Source organism: Marmota flaviventris, chromosome 4 (assembly GCF_047511675.1).
Source record: "Marmota flaviventris isolate mMarFla1 chromosome 4, mMarFla1.hap1, whole genome shotgun sequence".
NCBI classification, from domain to species: domain Eukaryota; kingdom Metazoa; phylum Chordata; class Mammalia; order Rodentia; family Sciuridae; genus Marmota; species Marmota flaviventris.
Genome location: NC_092501.1, coordinates 27,584,499 through 27,607,894, shown reverse-complemented (window position 1 = coordinate 27,607,894; position 23,396 = coordinate 27,584,499). Strand labels below are relative to the sequence as shown.

At 43.5% G+C, this 23,396-nt stretch overlaps 1 protein-coding gene across 1 annotated transcript; it reads right to left on the bottom strand.

Annotated features, from left to right (window-relative positions):
- Positions 1 to 9,297: 9,297 nt before the first annotated feature.
- Positions 9,298 to 23,176, bottom strand: Scd (stearoyl-CoA desaturase). The gene is made up of 6 exons (XM_027930039.2): positions 22,753 to 23,176; positions 21,962 to 22,244; positions 19,022 to 19,152; positions 17,208 to 17,413; positions 15,365 to 15,597; positions 9,298 to 13,213 (listed from the first exon to the last, which is right to left on the bottom strand). Exons 1-6 carry the CDS (start codon positions 22,771 to 22,773, stop codon positions 13,014 to 13,016), a joined length of 1,074 nt encoding a protein of 357 aa, XP_027785840.2. The 5' UTR covers positions 22,774 to 23,176; the 3' UTR covers positions 9,298 to 13,013.
- Between the last annotated feature and the right edge of the window lie 220 nt (positions 23,177 to 23,396).

Sequence of the window (23,396 nt, the reverse complement as noted above, 5' to 3'; positions counted from 1 at the left end):
ACTATAATAAAAAGTATTGTCTCCATCTACAGCTAAAAAAATATTTTTAAAAAAAGTGTTCTCGTCGGGCTGGGGATGTGGCTCAAGCGGTAGCGCGTTCACCTGGCATGCGTATGGCCGGGTTTCTATCCTCAGCACCACATACAAACAAAGATGTTGTGTCCACCTAAAACTAAAATATATATATATAAATTCTCAAAAAAAAAAAAAAGTGTTCTCGTTATTGGATTGGCTTTTGGCAAATAACATATATAACAAATGACCTAGTAGTCACTTTTGACCTAGCTTTCAGTAACAAAAGCACTGCAAATAATATATATGTCACTAGTATCTGAACTAAATAATCTCTTACAACAATAATTTTTTTAAAGCACAATTTTTAAATAGCTAAAGGATTTGAATAGACATATCTCCTAATAAGATACATGTAGGAATCCCACTTGACCTGACTAAAATCATCTTGGTGGTGTTAACTGACATTTTCTTTGTCTAGTGACCTTGGCAGGCATTCCAAACCCTATAGGATAAACAAAGTTGAACAGATTGTCAGTGGAATATTTCCTACCAAACCCCAACTGTTTTGTAACTGACATAGAAATAGATTCTTGGAAAGCTCAGGTATATTCCACTTAATTGTGGTCCACTGAGTTCTACCAAAGCTTCCTTTTGACCCTCCGACCCTAGTCTGGTCCCCTTTGCTCCGCTGTTGCCACCAGAGTAACTTTCTGAAACAGACTGTCCTGTCCAGCTTGACTCTAGGTCACGTAAGACGCAATCTGTAACCTTCTGCCGGCATACATAGCCGGCACTCCACTTCCCCTCCCACTCTCCACTCCACACCCCTTCACGCTCGATAACATTGGCCTTGAACATTCCTGAACACTTTCTGTTTCCCGGCTTTACTGCAAGCTCTCCCTGATCAAGGCACAACAATCTGTTTTGCTGACTCGTACGTGATAGGTGTTTGCACAACTTCAGACAAGGATCAAAATGCGCCCTGCCCACCGGCCCGCCCGCCCGGCTTAGCCGGGTCTCCCCCACCTCGAGGATAGCTGAGGTACAGGCGCCCATACAGGCCAGAGTCCCCAGGGGCAAGGCGCTGACAACGCCTCTTTGCGATTCTTCTGGGCAGGGAAGGAGGGCCTGTGCTGGGGAGGTGCGGCCTCCACAGCTCAGTGGGCCCCCGAGGCCATCCGCACTTCCGCGTTGCAGGGTGTGACGGGTCAAGACAGAAAGAGGCAAGGGGACCCTAGGCAGTAAAAAGGCCACAGGGAGCTAGAAGGCGCGCGGCTGGGGCTAGAGCAGTCGGGCCTCCTGATTGGCGCCAAAGCCGTCAGACAAGCCAGGCGGCCGCTGATTGGTTGCACAGACTCCGGCACTGTGCGCAGCGTGAACGCTAATAACCCTGAAGGCCGGGTCTGTGACCGACAGTAACCCCGGCGGGAGGTGGGGAGGGCGCCGCGGAGCTCCCTGGGTGTCGGCCGCCCCGCCCCGCCAGGCCTGGTTGGGTAGCAGAAGCTGCGGCGCGAGCTCAGCTCCCGCCGTGGCAGGCTGAACCAGGCTGGTGGCCTCTACGCAGAGCCGCCTCTTTCCGACCTCAGCAGGGCTGTTGAGTTTAGTGGGGGATAGGGGTGAGGACGGGAGCGTTGGAATCGCACAGAATGTTCTGTGCGACACGAATGGCCTCGGTGGGTCAGCGAGGTGGCAGCCTGTCCTCCCCGCCACTGCGCACACTACCCTATTATTGGAAAAGGCACGACTGGAGGCTTTGGCCTGACGCTGGTCCCACCCTCTACTCCGGGGCCAGAGAGTCCTTTGAGGACTGGCTTTCCAGAGGAAGAGAGGAGGAAAGGGACGAAGGTTTACACAGGGATCCCTTTCTTCCACCCTCCGCACCTCTCTCTGGGGTTACTGCGGGTCACAGACCTGGTACTGGGAGGTTAATAGCGTTCACGTCCCCCCACCCAGCGCCCAAGGCTGCTCAGCCAATCAGCGGCTGCCCGATGGCGTCTATGCCAATCAGGAGGCTCGGCCGTTCCAGTCTTTGCAGTGCTACTCCCTGCCAGCTGTCACCTTTAGGTTGTTGATGGGAATGTAAATGCTGCTCAGCTGTTGTGGAAAACAGTTCCGCGATTCCTCTAAAATTTAAACAGAAAGTTGCCATATGACCCAGCAAACTCATGCCTAGGTGTATGTCTAAATGAATTGAAAACAATACTAAAATAATTGGATGCAATTATTGTCAACAGTAACAGCACTATTTGTCCTCACCAAAAGGTGGGAACAACTCAAAAACTGTCCATTGATAGATGAATCAACAAATTTGTGTGGTATACTTAAACAATGGTCTATGAATCAACCATCAAAAGGAATTCAGTACTAATTTATGCTACTTTGAATGTAAAACAACAACAACAACAACAAAAAAAAAACATACTGAGAGAAGCAAGTCATACTATGAATGTTACATATTGAGGATTCCATATTGTGTTCTGGGATCATGAAAATATTTTTAAATTAGAGATAGTGGTCACAAAACATTGTAAATGTACTCAATGCCGTAGAATTGTTCACTTTAAGATATGTAGGGTTGCTTTGCTTTGTTTTGTTTTTTGCAGTTCCAGAGATCAAATCCAGGACATCTCTGTGCCAGGCAAGAGATTTATTGAGCTATACTTCAGCCCTAATGTGGTTACCTCTAATGTTAAAGGACTACTTCTACAATTAAATGTATACATATTTAAAACAGACTTTATATGGAGTCCTTCTATTATCTATAATTCTCTAAGGAAGAAATAAGAATAGAACCATGAGCAATCCTGGGCCCGGTGCTGCCTTTTACTTTCACGTTCCACATTTTCCTCATTTCCTATTCTTATTTAAAAAAGTCTTTTACAGCCTGGCCAGAATTGGCTACTCAGTGCTCCCCCTGGGAAGTGCTCAAGGTAAAGAGGGCCCCTTTGGCCTTTTTGAGAGGATTTGGGTCCTCTCTTTGGTCCAAATCACAATGAGTCAGCACCGCACACATTGCCCCTTTGTGAGCTCTCTGTGGACTGGATGTAACTTACTGGGCAGTATAGTGGAGGTGGGGCTGACCTGAGTCACCAAAAGGGGAGGGTTCTTCTTGCTTCCAGCAACCCCTGATAGAATCTAAGCTCCATGGAGTCTGCCATTGGGGCCTGTGGAATTTGCCCTAAATTCAGTGTACAAAATTCTGTGCTTTGCCAGCATCATAGAAAATTAATTACAGGACACAGAATAGGACTCCCATTCCCTCTGACATTTCTTCCAGCTTGTAGCAGAGATAGAACTTAAATGAAGGCTTGAGATTTCCACCATTTAATTGAATACCATCTGTTTAGGTGAAGGAAGACATTTCTAGAAGAGGAAAACGCCCTGGAGGAGCTCAGAACTTAACAGAAGGGTGGAGTATGGTTGGAAAAGTAGACAGGAAATGTCAGGTCTGTTTCTATGATAGAGAGAAGGGCTTAAAACTCAACTGGGATCAGTGTTCAAGTGGGTCAGGAGGTGAGAGAGCTGGGTTCTTGCAGAACACAGGAAACTTGTGCAGTTTGTGCATGAGTTCAGCTCCTTGCCATTGGCAGCCAGGGAGGAGCTTTGCCTCTGAGTATAACTGAGTATCCCTGGCAGGCACTTGGATATAAGAGATTTGGGCCTGTCTCCTTTGTCCTCTACTCCAATCCAGGATAACCAGGAGGCCTCAGTTCTGCAGCTACACCACAACACCACTACCTACTCTCTCACAGCTTCTCTCCAGATCTGATGAGTCAGTAACAGCACCTGCTTCTGATACAGTGAGGTGATGTGCTGTCTGGCCTGCAGGGCAGTGCCTGTCCATAGAAATGTTGATACTGCTATTATCATCATGTCCTCCAGTCTGGTGGACTGAGATCTTGGATTTCCTACTCAAAAGAAAACTTGGATTTCTGTTTATGTTTGACCTAAACCCTTTTCACTAATATAGAACTTGGTATGTGGATTTTTCAACTACTATAATTTGGTATACCAAGATTGTTATCTTAGACTTTATTATAGCAGCTGCCTTTTGTCATTTGGCTATGTTTGTCTCTTTAAAGTTTGAGACTGGAGATAATATCACTGTAGAATTAAGACTTGATTTGTATAATCAAGTCTTTTAAATAAAAACTTGATTTTTCTCCCTGCTTCTTTAATCTGTTTTAGTTTGAATCTCAGCTACCACTAATGGTAAAAGTAATAACATACAAGGCACTTTTTTTCTCATACAATATTTGTTATTGAGATTCCATTCATATATCATAAAACAAGCCCTTTTTAATACTTATTTTTAGTTTTAGGTGGATACAATATCTTTATTTTATTTTTATGTGGTGTTAAGAATTGAACCCAGTGCCTTACACATGCTAGGTGAGCACTCTACCACTTGAACAACAACCTCAGGCCCCAAACCAGCCTTTTAAATAAAGAGTTCAATTCACCCATTTTCAGTTGAGTCCTGCAACTACCACCACAACCTAATATTGAAACATTTTTGTCACTTCTCACACAAAACAGTGCCATTAGCTGTCACTCCTCATTCTTCTCCCATGGCCCTCTGGCAGCTTCTAATCTGCTTTCTGTCTCTATATTAATCTATTCTGGGCATTTCATATAAGTGGAATCATACAGATTATGGCCTTTTGTGTCTGACTGCTTGATCACAGAACAAACTTTTCAAGATCCATCATCATATCATGTATCAATACTTGGCTCTTTTTATGGCTAAATAATATTCTGTTGTACAAATATACTACTTTGTTGTTTATTTATTATTGTGTTCATGGACATTTGTGTTGTTTCCACTTTGGACTCTTACATAATCCAGTTCTGAACACTCATATGCAAGTTTTTCAGCATGTATGCTTTCACTTCTCTTGGGGATGTACTAGGAGCAGAATTGCTGGGTCCTATGTTAGTTCTGTATTTTCTATCCTTTAAGGAATGGCATGTATGTTTTCCAAAGCAGCTGCATCATGTTAGATTCCCATCAGCAATGTATAAGGATTCCAGTTTGTTTACTTCCTCAGCAATAATTATTTTTCACTGTTTTCTTTATTATATTCAGGTATGAAGTGAAATTTCTTTGTGATTCTGAGTAGTATTTCCTTGATGACTATTAATGTTAAGCATCTTTCCCTGTGCCTTTTTTTTTTTTTTACCATTTGTATATTTTTTTATAAATAAAATGTATATTCAAATATTTTCTCTTCTTTACCATCAGGTATTTGTCTTTTCATTTTTGATCTGCAGGGCTTGGGGTACAGCTCATTGGTAGAGTGCTTGCCTAGCAGGCTGAAGCCTTGGGTTCAATTCCGATGAGAGTTCCTTTTATATTCCAAGTACTAGACTCTGATCAAACATATGATTCGCAAATGTGTTCTTCCATTCTGTGGGTTGCAGTTTTAATTTCCTGATGGTATCTTTTGAAGCACAAAATTCTCAGTTTTGATGAAAGCCAATATTTAAAATTTGTTTGCTGCTTGTGCTTTTACCATCACATCCAAGAAATTGCCCAACCTCAGGTTCATTAGTTTTCCTCACTGTGACCAAAATTCTTGAGAAAAACTCATCATGGCAGGAGGGCATGACAGAGGAAAGTTACTTAACTTTTGGCAGTCAGGAAGCAGAGAGGGAAGAGAGGGAACAAGGAAGTGGCTAGGAACAAGATATAGTCCCCAAGGGTGTGCCCCCAAGGACCTACTACTCTTTCCAACTAGATTCTACCTCCTGCAGTCTGTACCACTCCCAGCTATGAATTTCTAAATGGGTTAACCCATTAATAAGGTCAGAGCCCTCATGAACCACAATCACTTTTGGAAATTCTACCTTTGAAGTTTGTTTCATTGAGGAACAAGCCTTGAATTCATGAGCCTTTGGGGAATATTTCAAAATCAAACCATAATATTCCGCCCCTCACGCCCAAAGAGAGGAATCAATTAGGGACAAGATATAGCCTTCCATGGCACACCCCCAATAACCTACTTTCTCCAACTACGCCCCACCTCCAAATAATGTCTTCAAATTATTAATTCATCAATGGATTAACCCATTGATGAGGGACACCCCCCACACATCCTTTGCAGCTGCCATGAGATGTGTAGCTTTCCTTCCTCACATCTTTCTGCTCTGATGTCTTGCCTTGCCTCGCCTCAAGCCCATGTTTTGCCTTCCTACCATGGGCTGGATTCTCTGAAACTGTGAGCCAAAATAAATCCTCCTTCAAGTTGTTTTTCTTCGGTATTTCATCATGTTGACAAAAAGCAGAAAAATATACCAGATAATAGAGATTTACACTAATATTTTCTGCTAAGAGTTATGTAGCTTGAGCTGGTATACTTTCTTTTTTTTTTTTTTTTAATATTTATTTTTCAGTTCTCGGCGGACACAACATCTTTGTTTGTATGTGGTGCTGAGGATCGAACCCAGGCTGCACGCAAGCCAGGCGAGCGCGCTACCGCTTGAGCCATATCCTCAGCCCCTTGAGCTGGTATACTTTCAGCACATAGTTTGAGGTAGTGGGCCAACTTTCCTTTGTGTTTGGATATTCACTTGTTCCAGCTTTATTGAAAAATTATTCTTTCCCCATTGGATTATCTAGGCATGCCTGTCAAGAATCAATTAACCTTAGATGTATGGTGAATTTCTCTATTCCCCATTCTATTCCATTGATTTATTTGGCTTTGCCAGTATTATACACACTGTCTTGATTAATGACTCTGAAGAAAGTTTGAAATCAGGAAATAAGTGTCCTCCAAATTTGTGCTCTTCTTTGCATATTTGTTTTGCTGTTCAGGGTTCCTTGAATTTCCATATGAATGCTATGCTCTACTTATCTATTTCTCAAAAAAAAAAAAATAAGTTGGAACTTGATGAGAATTGCCTTGAAACTCTAGGTCAATTGGGGAAATATTACCATCTTAACAATATTAAATCTTTCAATCCATGAACATAGTAGAATTTCTTACCATTATTTAGATGTCCTTTTTTTTCAATAGCATTTTGAAGTTTTCAATGTGGCATTCTAGAGCACTTTTTGATCTTATAATAAATGGGATTCTCTTAATTTTATTATATATTATATATTGCTAGTTTATAGAAATAAAATTGATTTTTATATGTTGATATTATCTGATAGCATTGATCAACCTATTAATGACCTTGAATAGTTATGCATGTGTGATTTCTTTAGGATGTTGTAAAAACAGTCATGTCATCTGCAAATAGAGATAATTTTACTTTTTCCTTTCCAATCTAGATGCTCCACTTATTTTTTCTGTCCTATCAGATATGTTTTAGGGACCTTCCTGGTTCTACCCCTATGGAAGGGGGAGAAAATTGATGGCCATTGAGCATAAGGTATTTTATTTCTATACTCTTCTTTATTATTATCTTAAAGTATTTTTTGTCCTTTTATGACATAGCTTAATCTTGATTCCTATATAAGACCCTAACCTCTTTATACATTCTCACATAAAACATGTTAAAACCAGAATGAATTACTCTGCCTACTGGGAGTTTTTCTACACATGGGTGTATAGTGTACTGGTTAGCTCATCACTTTTCCCCCACTGAATCTTGATTAGACTGAACTTGTTCATTAACTCTTTTCTAAGATCATTTGCTTTTCTATCCTCTTCCTTTTTGGAATGTTTGCAGGTAGGAATAAGAAACCTCCAAGATGAAGTCACAAGTGTACAAAATACAGGTTTCCTGGAAGCTGCACAGAGGTGTGTTTAATCAGTGAGAAGACAACCAGGTGTGGCAGAAATAAGAAAGGAAATAAGAAAGAAACAAAGAGCAGAGTAAAGATGCATTGTTAAAATTGGATACCAGTTCCTGGGAAACAAAGTGGAGACATTGAAAAGACAGATGTTCTGATACTGAAAAATACATATTCTCGCCTGAACATTTTAAACAAAATAAAAAGGGAAAGGGACTCAAATTAGGAAATCAGGTATTAATTAATGAAGTCAATGTCATTATCAATTTAAGATAGCAAGATCTGGCAGAACTCAATGTGTATAACCTTTTGAGTTTGTAAGTTCAGAATTGGTTCAGAGTAATACTCTCAGTAATTCCTCTAAGAGTCAAGTTTCTTGTACGTGAGGAGGGCAACTTTACTGCCCTCAGCCCACTATCAACTTATCAAGGTCTGGCAAAGCCTCAGTGTTTATACCTTTTAATTAAAAAGAATGTTTTTTAGTTATAGATAGACACAGTACCTTTATTTTATTTATTGATCTTCTTGTGTGGAGCTGAGGCTCAAACCCAGTGCTCACACATGCTAGGCAAGTGCTCTACCACTGAGCCACACTCCAACCCTACCTTTGACTTTGCACATTCAGAATTTTGGAGTTCTGTAAGAATAACTGATAGTCATGCTTGTCCAAGATGAGGGCATCCTTACAACAGGAAGCGGGGTGAACTGGCAGAGCTGGTTCTGACAAACTCTTAGAAGCCTATGTATACTGGGAGCTGTGGTACACCCCTGAAATACCAGCTGAGGGGATGATGCAGGAAAAACCCAAGTTTGGGCCAGCCTGGTCAGGCTAGGGAGACTCTTTGTCTCAAAATTAAACATTTTAAAAGGGTTGGGGATGTAGCTCAGTGGTAGAACACTTGTCGAGCAGGAACAATCCTGAACACTGCAAAAAAATTAAATGTAAAGTATGTTTTTCCACATGAGGATTCTCCAATAAAGTAGAAAAAGTTTAAAGTAAAAACAAAGCAAAACAAAATCCACCTTTTCCACCTTGTGATCAAGAAGCCCTCTCTATTCTAGAACTGTATACCCTTCCGTTCTTCCTGCTGTTGTACATCAGCGGTCAGGAAGCCATTTATTCTTTGGAGGCCAGGACTTTCCAGGAGCTGCACGTCCAGCCTGGGTTGCAAGAGAAAGTTTTGTTTTCCCAGGCGGTACTTCTGCTGCTGCTCCAGGCCTTTCCCAGGAACTCTATCTTAGTGACACATGGAGAGCTGGCATTTCCCCAGGCCTTAGTGCCAATTGGTGGCACATGTTTGATTTAATAGGAGCAGACATCTCCTTTCCTGTTGCCCACAGTTTAACCTAAAGTTAACTCTTAGGAAGGGCAAGGCAGGTTACTGGGCTATGATTCAACCCCTGTAGCTTCTACTGTTCTTTTTTGTTGTTGTTGTTATTTTAATTTCTTTTAAAGGTACAGGGAACATAAAATGATGAGCCATAGTAACAGGTCCCAGGAGACTACAACAGTCAAAAAGCTCCAAGGCACAGTGCAATCAGATTCACATCAATTTTATTAGAACAAACACAACTTCAGATCAAAACAACTAGCTTCAAAGTTGATATTAATGAAAATTATTCCAAAAACAATTCTTAGGTTACAAATAATTACTATTTCACATAAGGAAAAATCTCACCCAAGGAAGGAAAAGGTATCCTGCATATATTTTCATAGCAATGAGTATACATTCTCAAAATTTTGTCTGGCTAATTATCCAACATTTATCAACTGCATTCATTCAATCTCTCAAGAGGAGGATGTAGTCTAACATCATCCAGAACATGGTACAAGTCCATGGTGGATACTGCTATAATAAAAACATGCAGGTTTTGAAAATTCCTCTGCTGATGCCAAAATGCTTTAGTAGAAGCATTACTCATGCCTCAAACTTGTCCATTGAGGTAGGTCAGTTTTATTACCCCATTTTAAGAGAAGGAATACTGAGGCACATTGTAAATGACTTGTCCAGTGCTGTGGTCTGAATTCATGGGATGGACACTTCATCTTCAAAGCAACAACATTGAGGTGGAACCATTAAGAGGTGATTAGGTCAGGAGTGTTCTACCCTCATGGATTAATGTCCTTATCTTGGGAGTGGATTCTTTATTGTCAGCATAAGTCTGCTTTAGGAGTCACATGGTCAGTGGCATACTGGTAGGAGGCCCTGACCTTCACACCAGTATAGCATAGCTACCTTGCCTTCTTTTCACATCAACCCACTTCTGCTACATTTACAGAGAACACACTTGGAATAATTGCAGACTGTTAAAACTTCCATTTTAAACACTATAACCTTTTAATTAATAAAGGTATAAATAAAATATGTTCAAATTATTTCTACCCTCCATCAAACGTGATTAATAAAAACAGCCCTAAGAAGTTTACAAAATGAAGCCCAGAAGGGAATCCTTCAAATCTACATATTGGTAATCCTCCAAGCGGGCCAGTTTTTACATCTGCACTGCTGCAGGCTCTCAGGTGTTAAGGGACTCAAGAGGGAGCAAGGGAGGCTCACGTGTAACATGGATTAGAAAAGAGGTAAGGCACCTGAATAAATTGTCAGCATTAACCATTACAAATTCACTCTTGATCAGAGTTTCTTTTAATGTGTCATTGAGCTTTAGAATCTTGAAAAATGTTCTTTACTGAGTCAATCTACCACTACCCCCCACACTCATGTCCTGCACCCTCAGTCCAAGGTCTCCATCCTCACTTCTGTAGGGACGTGGAATGGATCAGATTTGTGGGACAGAATTAAAAGAGAATGAGAAAAAATTGAGGGTTATATCTACCTGATGACCTGCAGAGATAAAAAAAACCCAAGAGACATATTTGTGGGTAGGCACACAAGTCAGCAGATATGATCTATAGTGATCTTCCATAAGATTCTTTTCTGCTTTAATGAACAGTTCAAAGCAAGGCTGCCTTAGTGCAGGCTGGTCCCTTTTGCCTCAACTCAACTGACACAGGAAGAAAGTTCCTGCTTCCTCCCAACATCAGGCCTCAACAATGGACAAAGCATTGGGCATTGTACACTGTTAATCCTGGTAAGAGCAAAGCCAGGCTTCCACATTGATGACGGAGGTACAGGGCAGGAAAGGCCCATAGTCTTTAAACTACTGACATTCTGTTTTTCCCCCCACAGACTTCTATTGTCTGCTTGGCTGTGTGGTAGGGGATGTCGGTTAAGTTTGCTAAACACACACTCTTTTCAGCAAAATTCATGGCATCTCAGATCCCACATTTAAGCCAAAGCTTTGCAGCAGACTCTGGCTCCTGGTCAGGGCCTCCTTTCAAAGTGAGAACTGGGTGTCCTCTTCCTGCAAGAATCACACTGAGCATGCTCTCTTCTGTCCTAGAAAGGAGATTATCAACAAACCCTGCTTTCCTCCATGGTCAGCTCACTGGCACAACATGGGCATTTGGCTTAGCTTTTTGGAAAGTGAGCCTGTGTGAGCCAGGAAAGTTTTGAGAGGGTTTGCTAAACTTTTCTTAAGTTATCAGTGTGGCAGAGGCACATAGGGTGGAGGTGAAGAGGATCTGGAGGCCACTTCAGTTCAGTGCCCATGAGCAATGTGTCTGCAGAATAGGGTGTTGCCTGGATAGGAAGTCCTCACTGCCCTGAAGACACATAGGAGGCTGTCTTTAATGAAAAAAAGGAAGTATAAGAGAACCAGTAAAAATGACAGATGGAGTAGAGCCAGGAAACAAGGTGGTTAAAAGATCCCTACACCCAAACCCTGCCACAGGCAGTCCTGTCAGTGTTGTCTGGATGGTCACAGAAAAAGGAATGCATGAAGGGGCACAATAACGGGGGAGGAAACCTAGGTTTTATTCTATGTAAGGAGAAACAGTAATGAATGAACCTACTATCTAACTTAGCTCACCAGAACACCCAACAAATCACTCAGCAGCTTCTGAACCCTCTGGCAATGTGCTGTCAGAGCTCTTCCTTTAGAAAGTAATCTCTCAGGAGCTGCCTACAGACCCTGCCCCTCAAACTGTCCATCTCCTCCTGCCCAGCAGTGGGAGGAATGGGTAAACCAATAGGTTCCTCTTGTCCTTCAAGCTACTTTAGTATTTCTTTTTCAGAATGAAATACTCCCAGTGAATATTTTTCATGCTGCAATACAGATTATGTCTATACACGTTTAACTTTGACCCAAGTTCACCTGCTAAAATCTTTCCATTGTTGGATATTTGGAAATGCCACAGCCATCCTATCATTACAAGGGCAGTGACCAAAATCCTGAAGATAGCACAGCAGAAAGATGAAAGAAGTTGAATGAGAAGCTCACAGAATCCTCAAAATTCTATTAACTGTTGCTGTATCCATCACTTCTGGACATGGTTAATCTGACAACTTGTTTGTGTATGAAATAAGAAAATGTCCTTGTTATATAGGGGGGAAACGTCCTTCCCCAACAGAGATCACGTTTTCTAAGGATAAAATGCTTCCCATTTATCCTCAGTCTAAACTATATTGAGACATTGAGATGTGCTGTGGTAATTTAATTGCCAACCTTCATGGCTACTCTACCAATCAGGAGAGAAAGGACGCATACTAAGTAGAGAGGCTCCAGGTCTCTGCTAAGTAGGCAGCTGGTTCTGACTACAAAAAGCTTTCCCACCTCAACCACATCCTTACTTACAAATCATACCCTGCATGCTCACTCTCCCCTGATGAATGACCTGCTTTGCAAACTCTGTGACAAAGTTATTTTCACCTTCTATCTGGCAAAGCGTATGATGACAGTTAATGGGCACTTTTGAGAAGATTTTGTTGCATATCTAGCTAGAGCCACCAATCTGGAAGCTCAGGAGAGATCAAGAAAAGAGAGTTAACTGTGGCAAAGATCTTTACTTTTAGGCTCTAGAAAAGACCGTTGGGTTTTTACAATGGACACCAACTTATGGCTGATCAGGTGCTTGCCTGGGAGGCAATGAGGGATTAGAGAAAGGAAGGTGATAGGAACCAAGCAAGGCAAAGGATAATGGGAATAGAAGAGGAAAAAAAAAAAAAAAATCAGCCTAGCTTCAAAGAGGGGAATTTGTTGCCTTTCAATACTTGCGCATTTACAAGAATACTGTACTAGAGTGGGTTAAGGTCATCGTCTTTAGCATCTGGGTAGCATTACTCAGTAGTTAATTAACAGAACATTAAACCTCTGCCCAGATGGCTTTAGAAAAGGAACCTGGACAACCCCAAACTCAGGCACTCTTGTGGCTTCCATCTCCAGTTCTCTTAATCCTGGCCAGGATAGCGGTCTTGGATACTTTCTTCCTGTCATAAGCCAGGCCAAGGGAAGCCATGCAGTCGATGAAGAACGTGGTAAAGTTGATGTGCCAGCGGTACTCACTGGCAGAGTAGTCATAAGGGAAGGTGTGGTGGTAGTTGTGGAAACCCTCACCTGGAACAAACCAAGGAGAGAAGTTATGAATCTCGGTGGATTGACGTTTTCCTCATCTTGGCAACATCTTACCCAGCAGCACACTACAAACCTCAGAGAAAGCTGTTGTTGCCAAGTGAATGGATGAACCCTGTGTCTTCTACTCTGAATCATATGCCCTGAGGCATCTTAAGAAATGAGTCAAGGGGACTGGGGCTGTGGCTCAGAGGTAGCACGCTTCCCTAGCAGGCATGAGGCACTGGGTTCGATTCTCAGAACCACATAAAAATAAATAAAATAAAGGTCCATCAACAACTAAAAAATATTAAAAAAAAAAAAAAAAAGAAAAAAAGAAAAAGAAAGAAAGAAATGAATCAAGAAGCCCTGGTCACCAATGGCTGACTGGGAGCTTTTGTGATGGGAAATCTATCTTGAGGATAAGGAGACTATAGAGAGAAACTGGTACTGCTGACAGAGGATTGCTACTTCCACCCAGGGTTTCATAGCAAGGCTCTAAGTGAGCAATCACAAAGCCTAACATTCAATTTAAATGGAATCATACACACATGCATATACAAGAGAAAAAGGGAGAGAGCCAATGGGTTGCACTTGCGACAGCAAGACACATCTCAAGGGGAATGGCTGTAGGGGAAGGTCAGCTTTTTCAGGGAGAAGATGAGCATGTGACTGTGAGGGAGGTAATTCAAGATGAAAAACATCACAATGGCAGCAAACAATGGTAGAAGAGAAGCTCTGAGATGAGAAGGATGAAAGAGCAGCTTTGGAGTAATGAAAAACAATGGAGACTAAGATAATGACAATCACTTTTTATGATCATCCTTAAGGAGGCTAGAATCCGGAAGGCTTGCTATAGTATTATTTATAATACAGGACACACATGTATATGAAAATTCAGGGGGCTGGGGATGTGGCTCAAGCGGTAGCACGCTCGCCTGGCATGCGTGCGGCCCGGGTTCGATCCTCAGCACCACATAATAAACAAAAATGTTGTGTCCGCCAAAAAATAAATAATAAATAGTTCTCTCTCTCTCTCTCTTTAAAAAAAAAAAAAGAATAGTATATAAAAAAAAAAAAGAAAATTCAGATTTGTACAGAGTAGGTAATTTATTTCAAACATGAGTCAAAGTAAGAACGTGCATAATGGTAAAAGGTGCCTGATAGGAGGAGGGAGATTATACAAGCCCCCAAAATATAGGGGGGAAAAATACTTTAGAACAATAGGTCTGACCACTGATGAGAAGTGGCCATGCAGTCTGCACAGGGAAAATTAACTTGAGGCCTTTGTCAAAGTCTATATGTACTTGGAATGAAAGGACAGGAAAAAAGTAGAGACAGATGGTAGAACTGTTTCCCTCATTCTGGCAATTGGAACCAGGATTATAGAGAGGATACAATTTAGGAATAGTGAACAATCAGATAAGAAAACAGAAAATTGTAATCAAATTCTCTGCTTTACTGGAGGATTCCCACAGTTCTGTGGGGGAAGAGGAGTTCCCAGCATATAGTAAAGTAAGCAGAAAACCGAAAAATAAAGGACAAGAAGAAATGGGACTGATAGGAGGTGGGAAAGGACCACCAACAGATGCCCTGACTCTCCTCATACTTGCATCACTAAATAATAAGGCCAGCCCACTCTTTTTTTTTGGCACTGGGGATTGAACCCAGGGGCACTTAACTACTGAACCACATCCCCAGCCCTTTTAAAAATATTTTATTTAGAGACAGGATCTCACTGAGTTGCTTAGGACCTTGCTAAGTTGCTGAGGCTGGCTTTGAACTCACCATCCTCCTGCCTCAATCTCTCCAGCTGCTGGGATTACAGGCCTATACCACCGCACCCACTCTTAAACATACAAACCATGCAGATGTCTCGACTTTTGTATTTCTACATCCCCCATCCCATTGTAAGACTACAGCCTATGAGATGACTAGAAAAAGGAAATCTCAAAAGGACTCATTATAATAGATAGCACATCCTTTCCATTTATATAGTTGTTGCTTCACTCCCGTAAGGGTTTCCCAATATGCTGCCCCCGGTTTTATAGCGGAAGAACTGAGCTACAAAGTGGTCATAAAAACAGTCATTTGGATTTCTCTGGCTCCTAATCAACAGACCACTAGATGTGGTCATATTAGGGATGGATGACTTACCCACAGCTCCTAGGGAAACCAGAATATTCTCCCGGGAGTTAATGTTCTTGTCATAGGGGCGGTATCCGTACAGGTGGGCAGCACTGTTCACCAGCCAGGTGGCATTGAGCACTACAGCATATCGCAGGAAAGTGGCAACACACAAGCTGTTTAGAAAAGTTTCACCCCAATAGAACCAGGGCACCAGTGTGGGCAGGATGAAGCATATCAACAGGACAGCGGGTTTGTAGTACCTACATTGAGAGATCCCACAGTTAGTCAGTGGAAAGAGAACTCTCACATTTATCTGGACTGCCCATTCTTACTGAGTGGGCTGTATATTTCCTCCTACACTATGAGTACAGGATGGCATAAAACAGAAAGAGGAAATGGGGTGAAAAATCTTTTTTTCTTTCTCTTTCTTTTTGTACCAGGGATTAAAACCAGGGAGGGGCATTGCTGAGCCATATCTCCAGCCCTTTTTTATTTTGAAACAGGGTCTCACTAAGTTCCTTAGGTTGGCTCTGAATTTGTGATCCTCCTGCTTCAGCCTCCCAAGCCGCTGGGAGTAGAGGCATGTGCTACCACACCCAGATGGGGTGGAAATCAGGTTTTAGATGAAGCAATATGGACCTGCTAAATGATTCCCTTCTCTTCACTTGAAATCCATTTTTCTTTTTCACGAGACCATAAGGTCATGTGGTCAAAAAGGTAAGGGTTCAAATCTCAAGCTCATTAGCCCCAATTCTGCTGCCTGGGCTATTACCCATCTGCCTTAGGGCTCCCTTAACTTTAAATGTCCATCAGTTTTTGGCATAGTCTATGCAAGAAGGCTTGCCTCCATTTCCTGTGACAACCCATAATTCTTTGCTATGCTTTTCCTTCAGGAGTCTCTTTTATCACCTGAAAGTCTCTGTCCCTCCAGAGGCCCTGTCCTATTCTTTCATGCAAAACCAAGCCGTTAATATTCCAAGGGCACTGACTGCTTACCTCCTTACAGCAGTCACACCTTTGACTTGCATTCCTTGCCTCCAACTCCTTTCCATTGCTGTCACTAACTGCATCACTACCACCATGGGTACTTCCTACCAGCTGACCTGGGTCCCTGCCTCTCCTCTCTCTGGCTCAATGGTTACTTCCACCCACCCTGAGAACAGGCTTTCTGAAGCACACCTCTGACTGTGCCATATTGCTGCAGAGACCATTAGTAGTTCCATGTTGCCAGATGAATTAAATCCTACATCTGTGCCTCGGACTCCAAAGGAACATTATCAGTCTCTGTAATCCTTTATCTAGAGCCACCCCTGTACTCTGAACAGAAGGACCTTCCTGGAACACGCATGAGGCTATATTTCATTCTTTTCATTGTCTTTGCACCATCCCTGTTTACCCATCTTTGAGAAAAGTCTCTATCCATGGGTGGATTCTGATGCTACTTTATTTGTAAACCTCTCCCTGGAGTTCCTTACTGAGCAATCTCCCTCCTCTTTCTTCCTCTGAGTATAGCAGGATATTCTGCCTTGTATCATGGTTATTCGGGTACTTGATTTATCCCTTAATCCCCAAATAGGCTTCATACTTCTTTAACATAAGGATTAGTTAAATTCATTTTTGTATCCCTGATTGTCCTAGGTCAATAATCATTTCTTGCCCTTAATTTGTTTCACTAAGATAACACACACAAAGAAACAGAGCATTAGTTCATGTCTGTGTATCTGTGTCACATTAAAAATTAACTTTTAAATGATGATCTGAACATGTAAATCACTCCATTTTTATTTTATAAGTTCTGAGAGAAAAAGTTGGGTCCCTGAACCACAGATGTCCAGGGCCACATCCCCAGCCCCATCCTCCCTTCACTCACCTCCTCTGGAACATCACCAGCTTCTCAGCTTTTAGGTCAGATAGGTTCAGCGTCGCCCCCTTCTCTTTGACAGCTGGGTGTTTGCGCACCAGCAGCCAACCCACGTGAGAGAAGAAGAAGCCGCGGCGGGAGTTGTGAGGGTCGGCATCTGTTTCTGAGAACTTGTGGTGGGCGCGGTGATCTCGGGCCCATTCATAAACATCATTCTGGAGGGACAGAGAAGAGGAACACAGGCCTGAGGAGAGATGCCCTCCTGGGAGAAGTCCAATGCCTGGATGTCTGCAAGGGCCCACGGCTCTCAGCCCAGCCTCACAAATATCTATGAGTTTGGCTCCAAAGAAGAGTTACTGGAGCCTGTCCTCTTCTGCTCAATTGCCCCGAAGCTCAGGTGGAAAAGCAACTTAATCCCAGGCCACAGGAAGAGCACTGCAGCTTCTTGCAGTTATATGATGGGGAGAATGGAAATAAATCATACTGAGCTCAGACAGTTTCATTAAGAAAGAACACTGCCATTTCTTGAGCAAAGAAGGGACAAGGTCCTCATGGGCCAATTTGTGGGAAAGTATGAGTCAAGTGGCCCCAGAGTGATGGTCTGTGGGTATAAGTGGCAGGGACTCTACCCTGATACCTGCACAAGTGACAGCTCACCCAACTCAACAAGAACAGCAAGTGATTCATGACTGTGACTACGGTTCCAAAGGACCTCTGGGCTTGCCTGGGGCTCTTTCCATTCCTTCAAGAATGTACCAATATGACTTTTCCTTCCCTTTGGCCCTCAGATAAACAGCAGGAACTTCAAGATACAAGTTACTAGAGCAAAAATGATTATGAAAATGTGCTAAGCACCTCAGATACTGCAAAGACAAAGGAAACTAATTTATTGTTTCCCTTTTGCTGCTTGCTAAGCCCTATACCACAAGCTATATTGTGCCCATTGCTATAATTTCCCTCATTCTGTCTCTATTATAAACCTGTTATCTCACTACATTTTAATACCTGACTAACCTAGCTTATCTGGGGCTGCCATGCTAAGTTAGTCATTACTCAGTTTCCTCATCTATAAATTGGGGATAATAATAAGACCTACCCCCTTACCCATCTTAGAAGGAAGTAATTAAGCTATATCAAGTACTTAAGCACAGTACCGGGCACATAGTCTGTGCTATATACTGTTACTATCTAAAAGAAAAGAGCTCAGGAGTGTATGACACATCACCTTCAATCCCACTGTGGTGGAGTCCTAAAATAGTCAACCTAAGAGCACAAGTTTAATGTTCATTGTCTCCCCAGGAAACCAGGTTCAGTGCCTAGTTTATGACCATGGTTCCTTATGCAGAAGGCAACAGCAGCTACACTGTATGAGAAGGGACATTGGAAGAAAAATAATTCTCTATCTTGATAGCCTTTCTTATTTACCTCCTATTTCCCATCCCAGTGACTGAAGAATTCCCAAGCTGGATAGAATTAAGCACTGTAGGGCAGACGGTAGATGAGATGGATGTCATTACCCAAGTACATGTATGAAGACACGAATGGTGTGACTCTACTTTGTGTATATCCAGAGACAGGAAAAATCGTGCTCTATATATGTACTATGAATTGAAATGCATTCTGCTGTCACGTATAAGAAATTAGAATAAAGAAAGAAAGAAAAAAAGAATTAAGCACCGAGCCTCACTTGAGATGACCAAAGTAGCTGGAAAGGGCAATGGCTGTCCTACTGGGGCTGTTCTCTAAACACTGAGCCTCTTCATTCCCATCCTGGATCAGTGACTGGGTAGAGACATAAGAGCTGAGCAGCACCCGCTACTTACCTGGAACGCCATGGTGTTGGCAATGATCAGGAAGAGCCGCAGGGGCAGCCGCGCTTTGTAAGTTCGGTGGCTCCACAGGCGATGAGCTCCTGCAGTGATGCCCAGGCCACTGATTAAATAGTACACATAGGCTGCCAGGACAAGATGATAGGGGAGTCACCAACAGGAAAGTTCATAAGGCATGTCAAAATACTCTAATGCCAGAGTCTTTGTGTTGTTCAGGTTTTGGGTGAGGAACTGCCTCCCCTGAAACTAAGGCCTCTTGGAGTTTTTTGTTTGTTTGTTTGTATTGAGAATTGAACCCAGGAATACTTTACCACTGTGCTAAGTTCCCAGCCCTTTTTATTTTTTGAAACAGGGTCCCACTAAATTGCTGAGGCTGGCCTCTGACTTGCAATCCTCTTGCCTCAGCGTCCAGAGTTTCTGCAATTATAATCATGCAACCTGGTACCTGGTAGCCTCTTAGCTTTTACCACATGAAAAGTATCATCATGTCTACGTATCAGCATTTAAGAAGGCAGGACAGCAGAAGGAATAGGACTCTCACCACTGTGCCACTCGGCACTATCGGTCTGCAGGGGCATTATCCCAGAGCCTATTTCCTTTGACCTTCAGCTGAACTTTTGTAAGATGTTCAGGGTCTCAAAGTACTCCCACAGACCTTAGGACCTGGGAACTAGTTGTGAAAACAGCAGCAAGAGCTATGTGGCACTGCCCAGTTGGAGCAGCCATAAGTTGTAGAGAACAATCAAAGGATGCAGTGATGTGTCTATTTACCACCTTGTATAAAAGTATTTCAGTCTTGTAGAAGACAGTGTGTCTGTTTCTGGGAAAGTCAGCCCTACAGAGTTGTATTTGCACAGTGGCTCAGGTCCTAGCAAAATATTAATATTCTGTAATTCACTGCATACCTTGAATGGAGCAGGTCCTGTTAAGACCTCATAGTGCAGTTGAAGAAATAGATCCCCCACAAAGATTGTTTATCTAGACCACACAGCTAATAAACCAAAGCCATGGTTTGAAGCTAGATTTTTTTCTGTCAATAAACCCTCTTGTTCCAGCTGTGCCAGCCACTCTCCAAGATCTGTGCCCAATTCCTTTTCTCTCCTTTGCCAAGTCCCTGTGAGACTAGACTCTTGAATTCAATGCTAATTCTAGACAACGCCAAGAGATAGTCAAAACCGGTAACAGAACCAGAACATTGTCCTGCCTCAGCGTCCTCTAGTTCCGCAGGCTCACAAGGCAGCAGATCTGATCTCTAATGGGGAAATGGGCAGGTGTACCTAACTCTTCATGTGTTCAGCAGTTCTATGGGGCACCAATGTTTCATTCTGATCAAGTGGGTGCAACAGTGGATCGTCAAGGGCCACATCACTTAGTTGTGGTTGAAGACAGCACATTGTAACAAATTGTTCTAGTTCTTCCACAGTCAAAAATAACTATTTCCTAAATAGCCTCCTCCTCTCCCTTCCCGGCCTTCTGCATCCTATCCTGTTTCTTCTTCAGGATACTCAGGAAAGCCATAGAGTCAGTGACTGTCAAAGGAAAGTGTTGTTCCAGGTGACATGAGGTCTCTGACTATGTGGCAATTGAGACCTTCTAATATTCTTCACCCATACCTGGAAAAATCACACTGGAACCAGAGCCCTGCAATCACCAGGAGGAAAGAAAGGGCTCTGGACAAAGCAGAAGCACTTGGCCAAGAAGCAAGGGAGCATTTAGGGTTGTTTCATGGTGCAAATGTCCCTGGGACATTGAATCCAAAACTACAAGTCGTTCTATCTTAACAGGGGACCTGGGACAAGAACCCAGGCACTCAGCTGCCTGTTCTATCCACATTCATTGATTCTAACACAGTAGTGCTGCCCCATTTGGAATCTGGAAAAACTTTTACTGAGAAAGGGGTTCTTCTTAGTTACGTTTCCCTGTGGCACCTGAGAATGTCTATGACAAAGCTCAAGGGACCAGATATCATCATCTATTAGACCTAAGAGATTGAGAGGGGACATTTAACACCTGGCTGGCCAGCCAAACTTTCTAAACCACTACTCTCCCAGAGAGCTGCCGGAAAAACCCCCACACCTTAGACTGTTCCAGGAAACTTCTGATGGTCTTCTGGAGAGGGCATCCTGGCTCCCCACTCCTCAGAGAGCAACATTTGGGCACCTGGGTTTCTAGAATTCCCTGTTTCCCCTTCCCAACTCAGGCTTCAAGGGCAGAGGTTAATCTGCTTGCAAAGCACCACCTGTGTATCCAGGGGGCAGGACTGCTATCAGCCTCCAGCCACAGATCCCAGAAAAAGCTGAGCTTAGGGCGGGTCAGGGAGGACCTGGAAATCTTCTCTCTCATTACAGCTGCCTGAGGGCTAGGGAGGGGGCCAGAAGAGCTGGTATTAGAAGGTGCTAGCCCTTGCAGGCTCTGGAGAGAAGCTGAATCAAGAGTATAGGGAAAGGAATATGAAACATTTCTATGACCTTATTTCATCTTAAGAACATTTTATTGATTGGCATGTGCTTACCTAGAATAACAGTAGCACAGTATACAGAAATTTTCTTCATCTTCCTCCATAATAAACCAGCCTAACCTGCCCTGGGCGGGGTAAAGTCAAAATAGTTTTGTGGAAGACAAGCAAATGATACAAACAGAACAGCTCTTTCAGGATAGGGGTCTTTGTCACTTGTCTATACCTCAAAGCCTCCTGCACATGTTCTCAGCCTTGATCCCTAACATCCATGTCAAACTGCCCCCAGAACAGACACTTTTACATCCCAATCCTACTAGGCTCTATTCCTATCCCCATCAGCCTCTCTCAAGCAACCAAAGACATATGGGTGGCAAAAACTGGACAAAGAATAGTAGCCCTTCTGTAGAAGTCCCCACCTTATTAAAGATCAGGGAGACACCTAGGGGTACTGGCTCAGGACAAGAGGACATGCTTACCCCAGAGCCAAGTGTAGAATTTGCAGGTGGGAACGAGTATGATCCCATACAGGGCTCCCAGGTGCAGCAGACACATGAGGATGATGTTTCTCCAGACAAACTCAAACTTGGGCCTGGGGCCTTCTGCATCCTGGTAGCTGGGGTCATATATGTCATCTTTCATTTCAGGGCGAATGTCTTCCTCGGAGTAGAGAGGGTGGTTCTCCAACTTCTCTCCTTCATTCTGCGGGCTCCCCTTGGGAGGCGCTGTGATGGTGGTGATGGTGGTGTAGGAGCTGGAGAGCTAGAAGGAGAGTTAAGGGGAGAGTCAGAAGAGAGCAGAGGCTTGCAGCAGCAGGGTCACTTTGCCCTCTAAGAGGAAGGGGGAAGGGTACTGTAAAGGCACAGGCCCTGCCCCAGTACCCAGGTTACATGAGGGTGGCTTGAGATGGAATGGGGAAGTTTCCAGAGATTATGCAGACAGATTGTGGGTAGAACATTAAGGTGAAGTGGCACAAGGAAAGAAGGGTGAAACACTCCTACCCGTGGCAACGGACAAAGGAAAAATCACACGTATACATAAAGGCGCCGGCAACACCAGGTTTTTCTTTACTTTAAAAGCTTAAGAAACAAGGGGTATCAAGTGCCCCCTATTAAAAATTTAGTTACTAACTGAGAGCAAAGCAATCGACTGAAGGCAGAGCAGCTCGAAAAAAGATGGCCAGGTCCTCCCAGGAGTTTTCAACCAGTCACCTATAAGCCAATTCAAACCGCATAGCACGCGTAGCCAGAGCCACTTCTGGGAATCTCACCTGCAGCATGTGGGCCGGCATCTTGCCTCGGTGATGCTGGGATACGTTCCCAGGGCCGAGACTGCCGAGCGGAATTCGATCTGCAGAGGCCGGAGGATGGACTGACCCGGCTTAAGAGCCGCGATCTAGTACGTGCGCTCAGAACTGTCTGTGCGCCTTGCACGCGCGATGGATGTCCGGGCCGGAAACTGCAGTGCGCAGATCTCCCGGGGCTACGTTTTTCAGGCTAGAGCTGGCAGTGATTGTGTCCGGTATTTCCTTGATTCCGTTTCAACAACGAGGGACACAAAGCGCAATGCTGGCGGAAAAAGCCGAGAGAGGAGGTGAGGGCGGGAAAAGGACAGGAGCGCTGTGAAGAGTCAAGGCACCAGAATACTGCAGACAACAACCCCCAGCGGCGGGGGTACATGCTAATTAGGCTTCCTCAACTCTGGTCGTCATTGGCCAACGGGAATTTGGTGCCACCTCGTCCTGCTGTCGCCATTGGCTCGGCGCAATCTGCTGTTCCCACTGCCACCAGGTCGTCGCTCCCCCGCCCCTCTTTTTCTGCTTTTGGCTTCTCCCCCCAGCCCCCAGCTGTTCCTCCGCCCACCACCCCGCGGCCTCGGGGCGCTGGTGAGCTCTCTAAGCCCGAGGACACTGTC

Coding starts and splice junctions, on each gene's coding strand:
- Scd (XM_027930039.2), bottom strand. CDS start 22,773: ATGCCGGCCCACATGCTGCAG. Junction 19,153..21,961: donor ATTCTACACTTGGCTCTGGG/GTAAGCATGTCC, acceptor TTGTCCTGGCAG/CCTATGTGTACTATTTAATC. Junction 17,414..19,021: donor CCAACACCATGGCGTTCCAG/GTAAGTAGCGGG, acceptor CTGTCCCTCCAG/AATGATGTTTATGAATGGGC.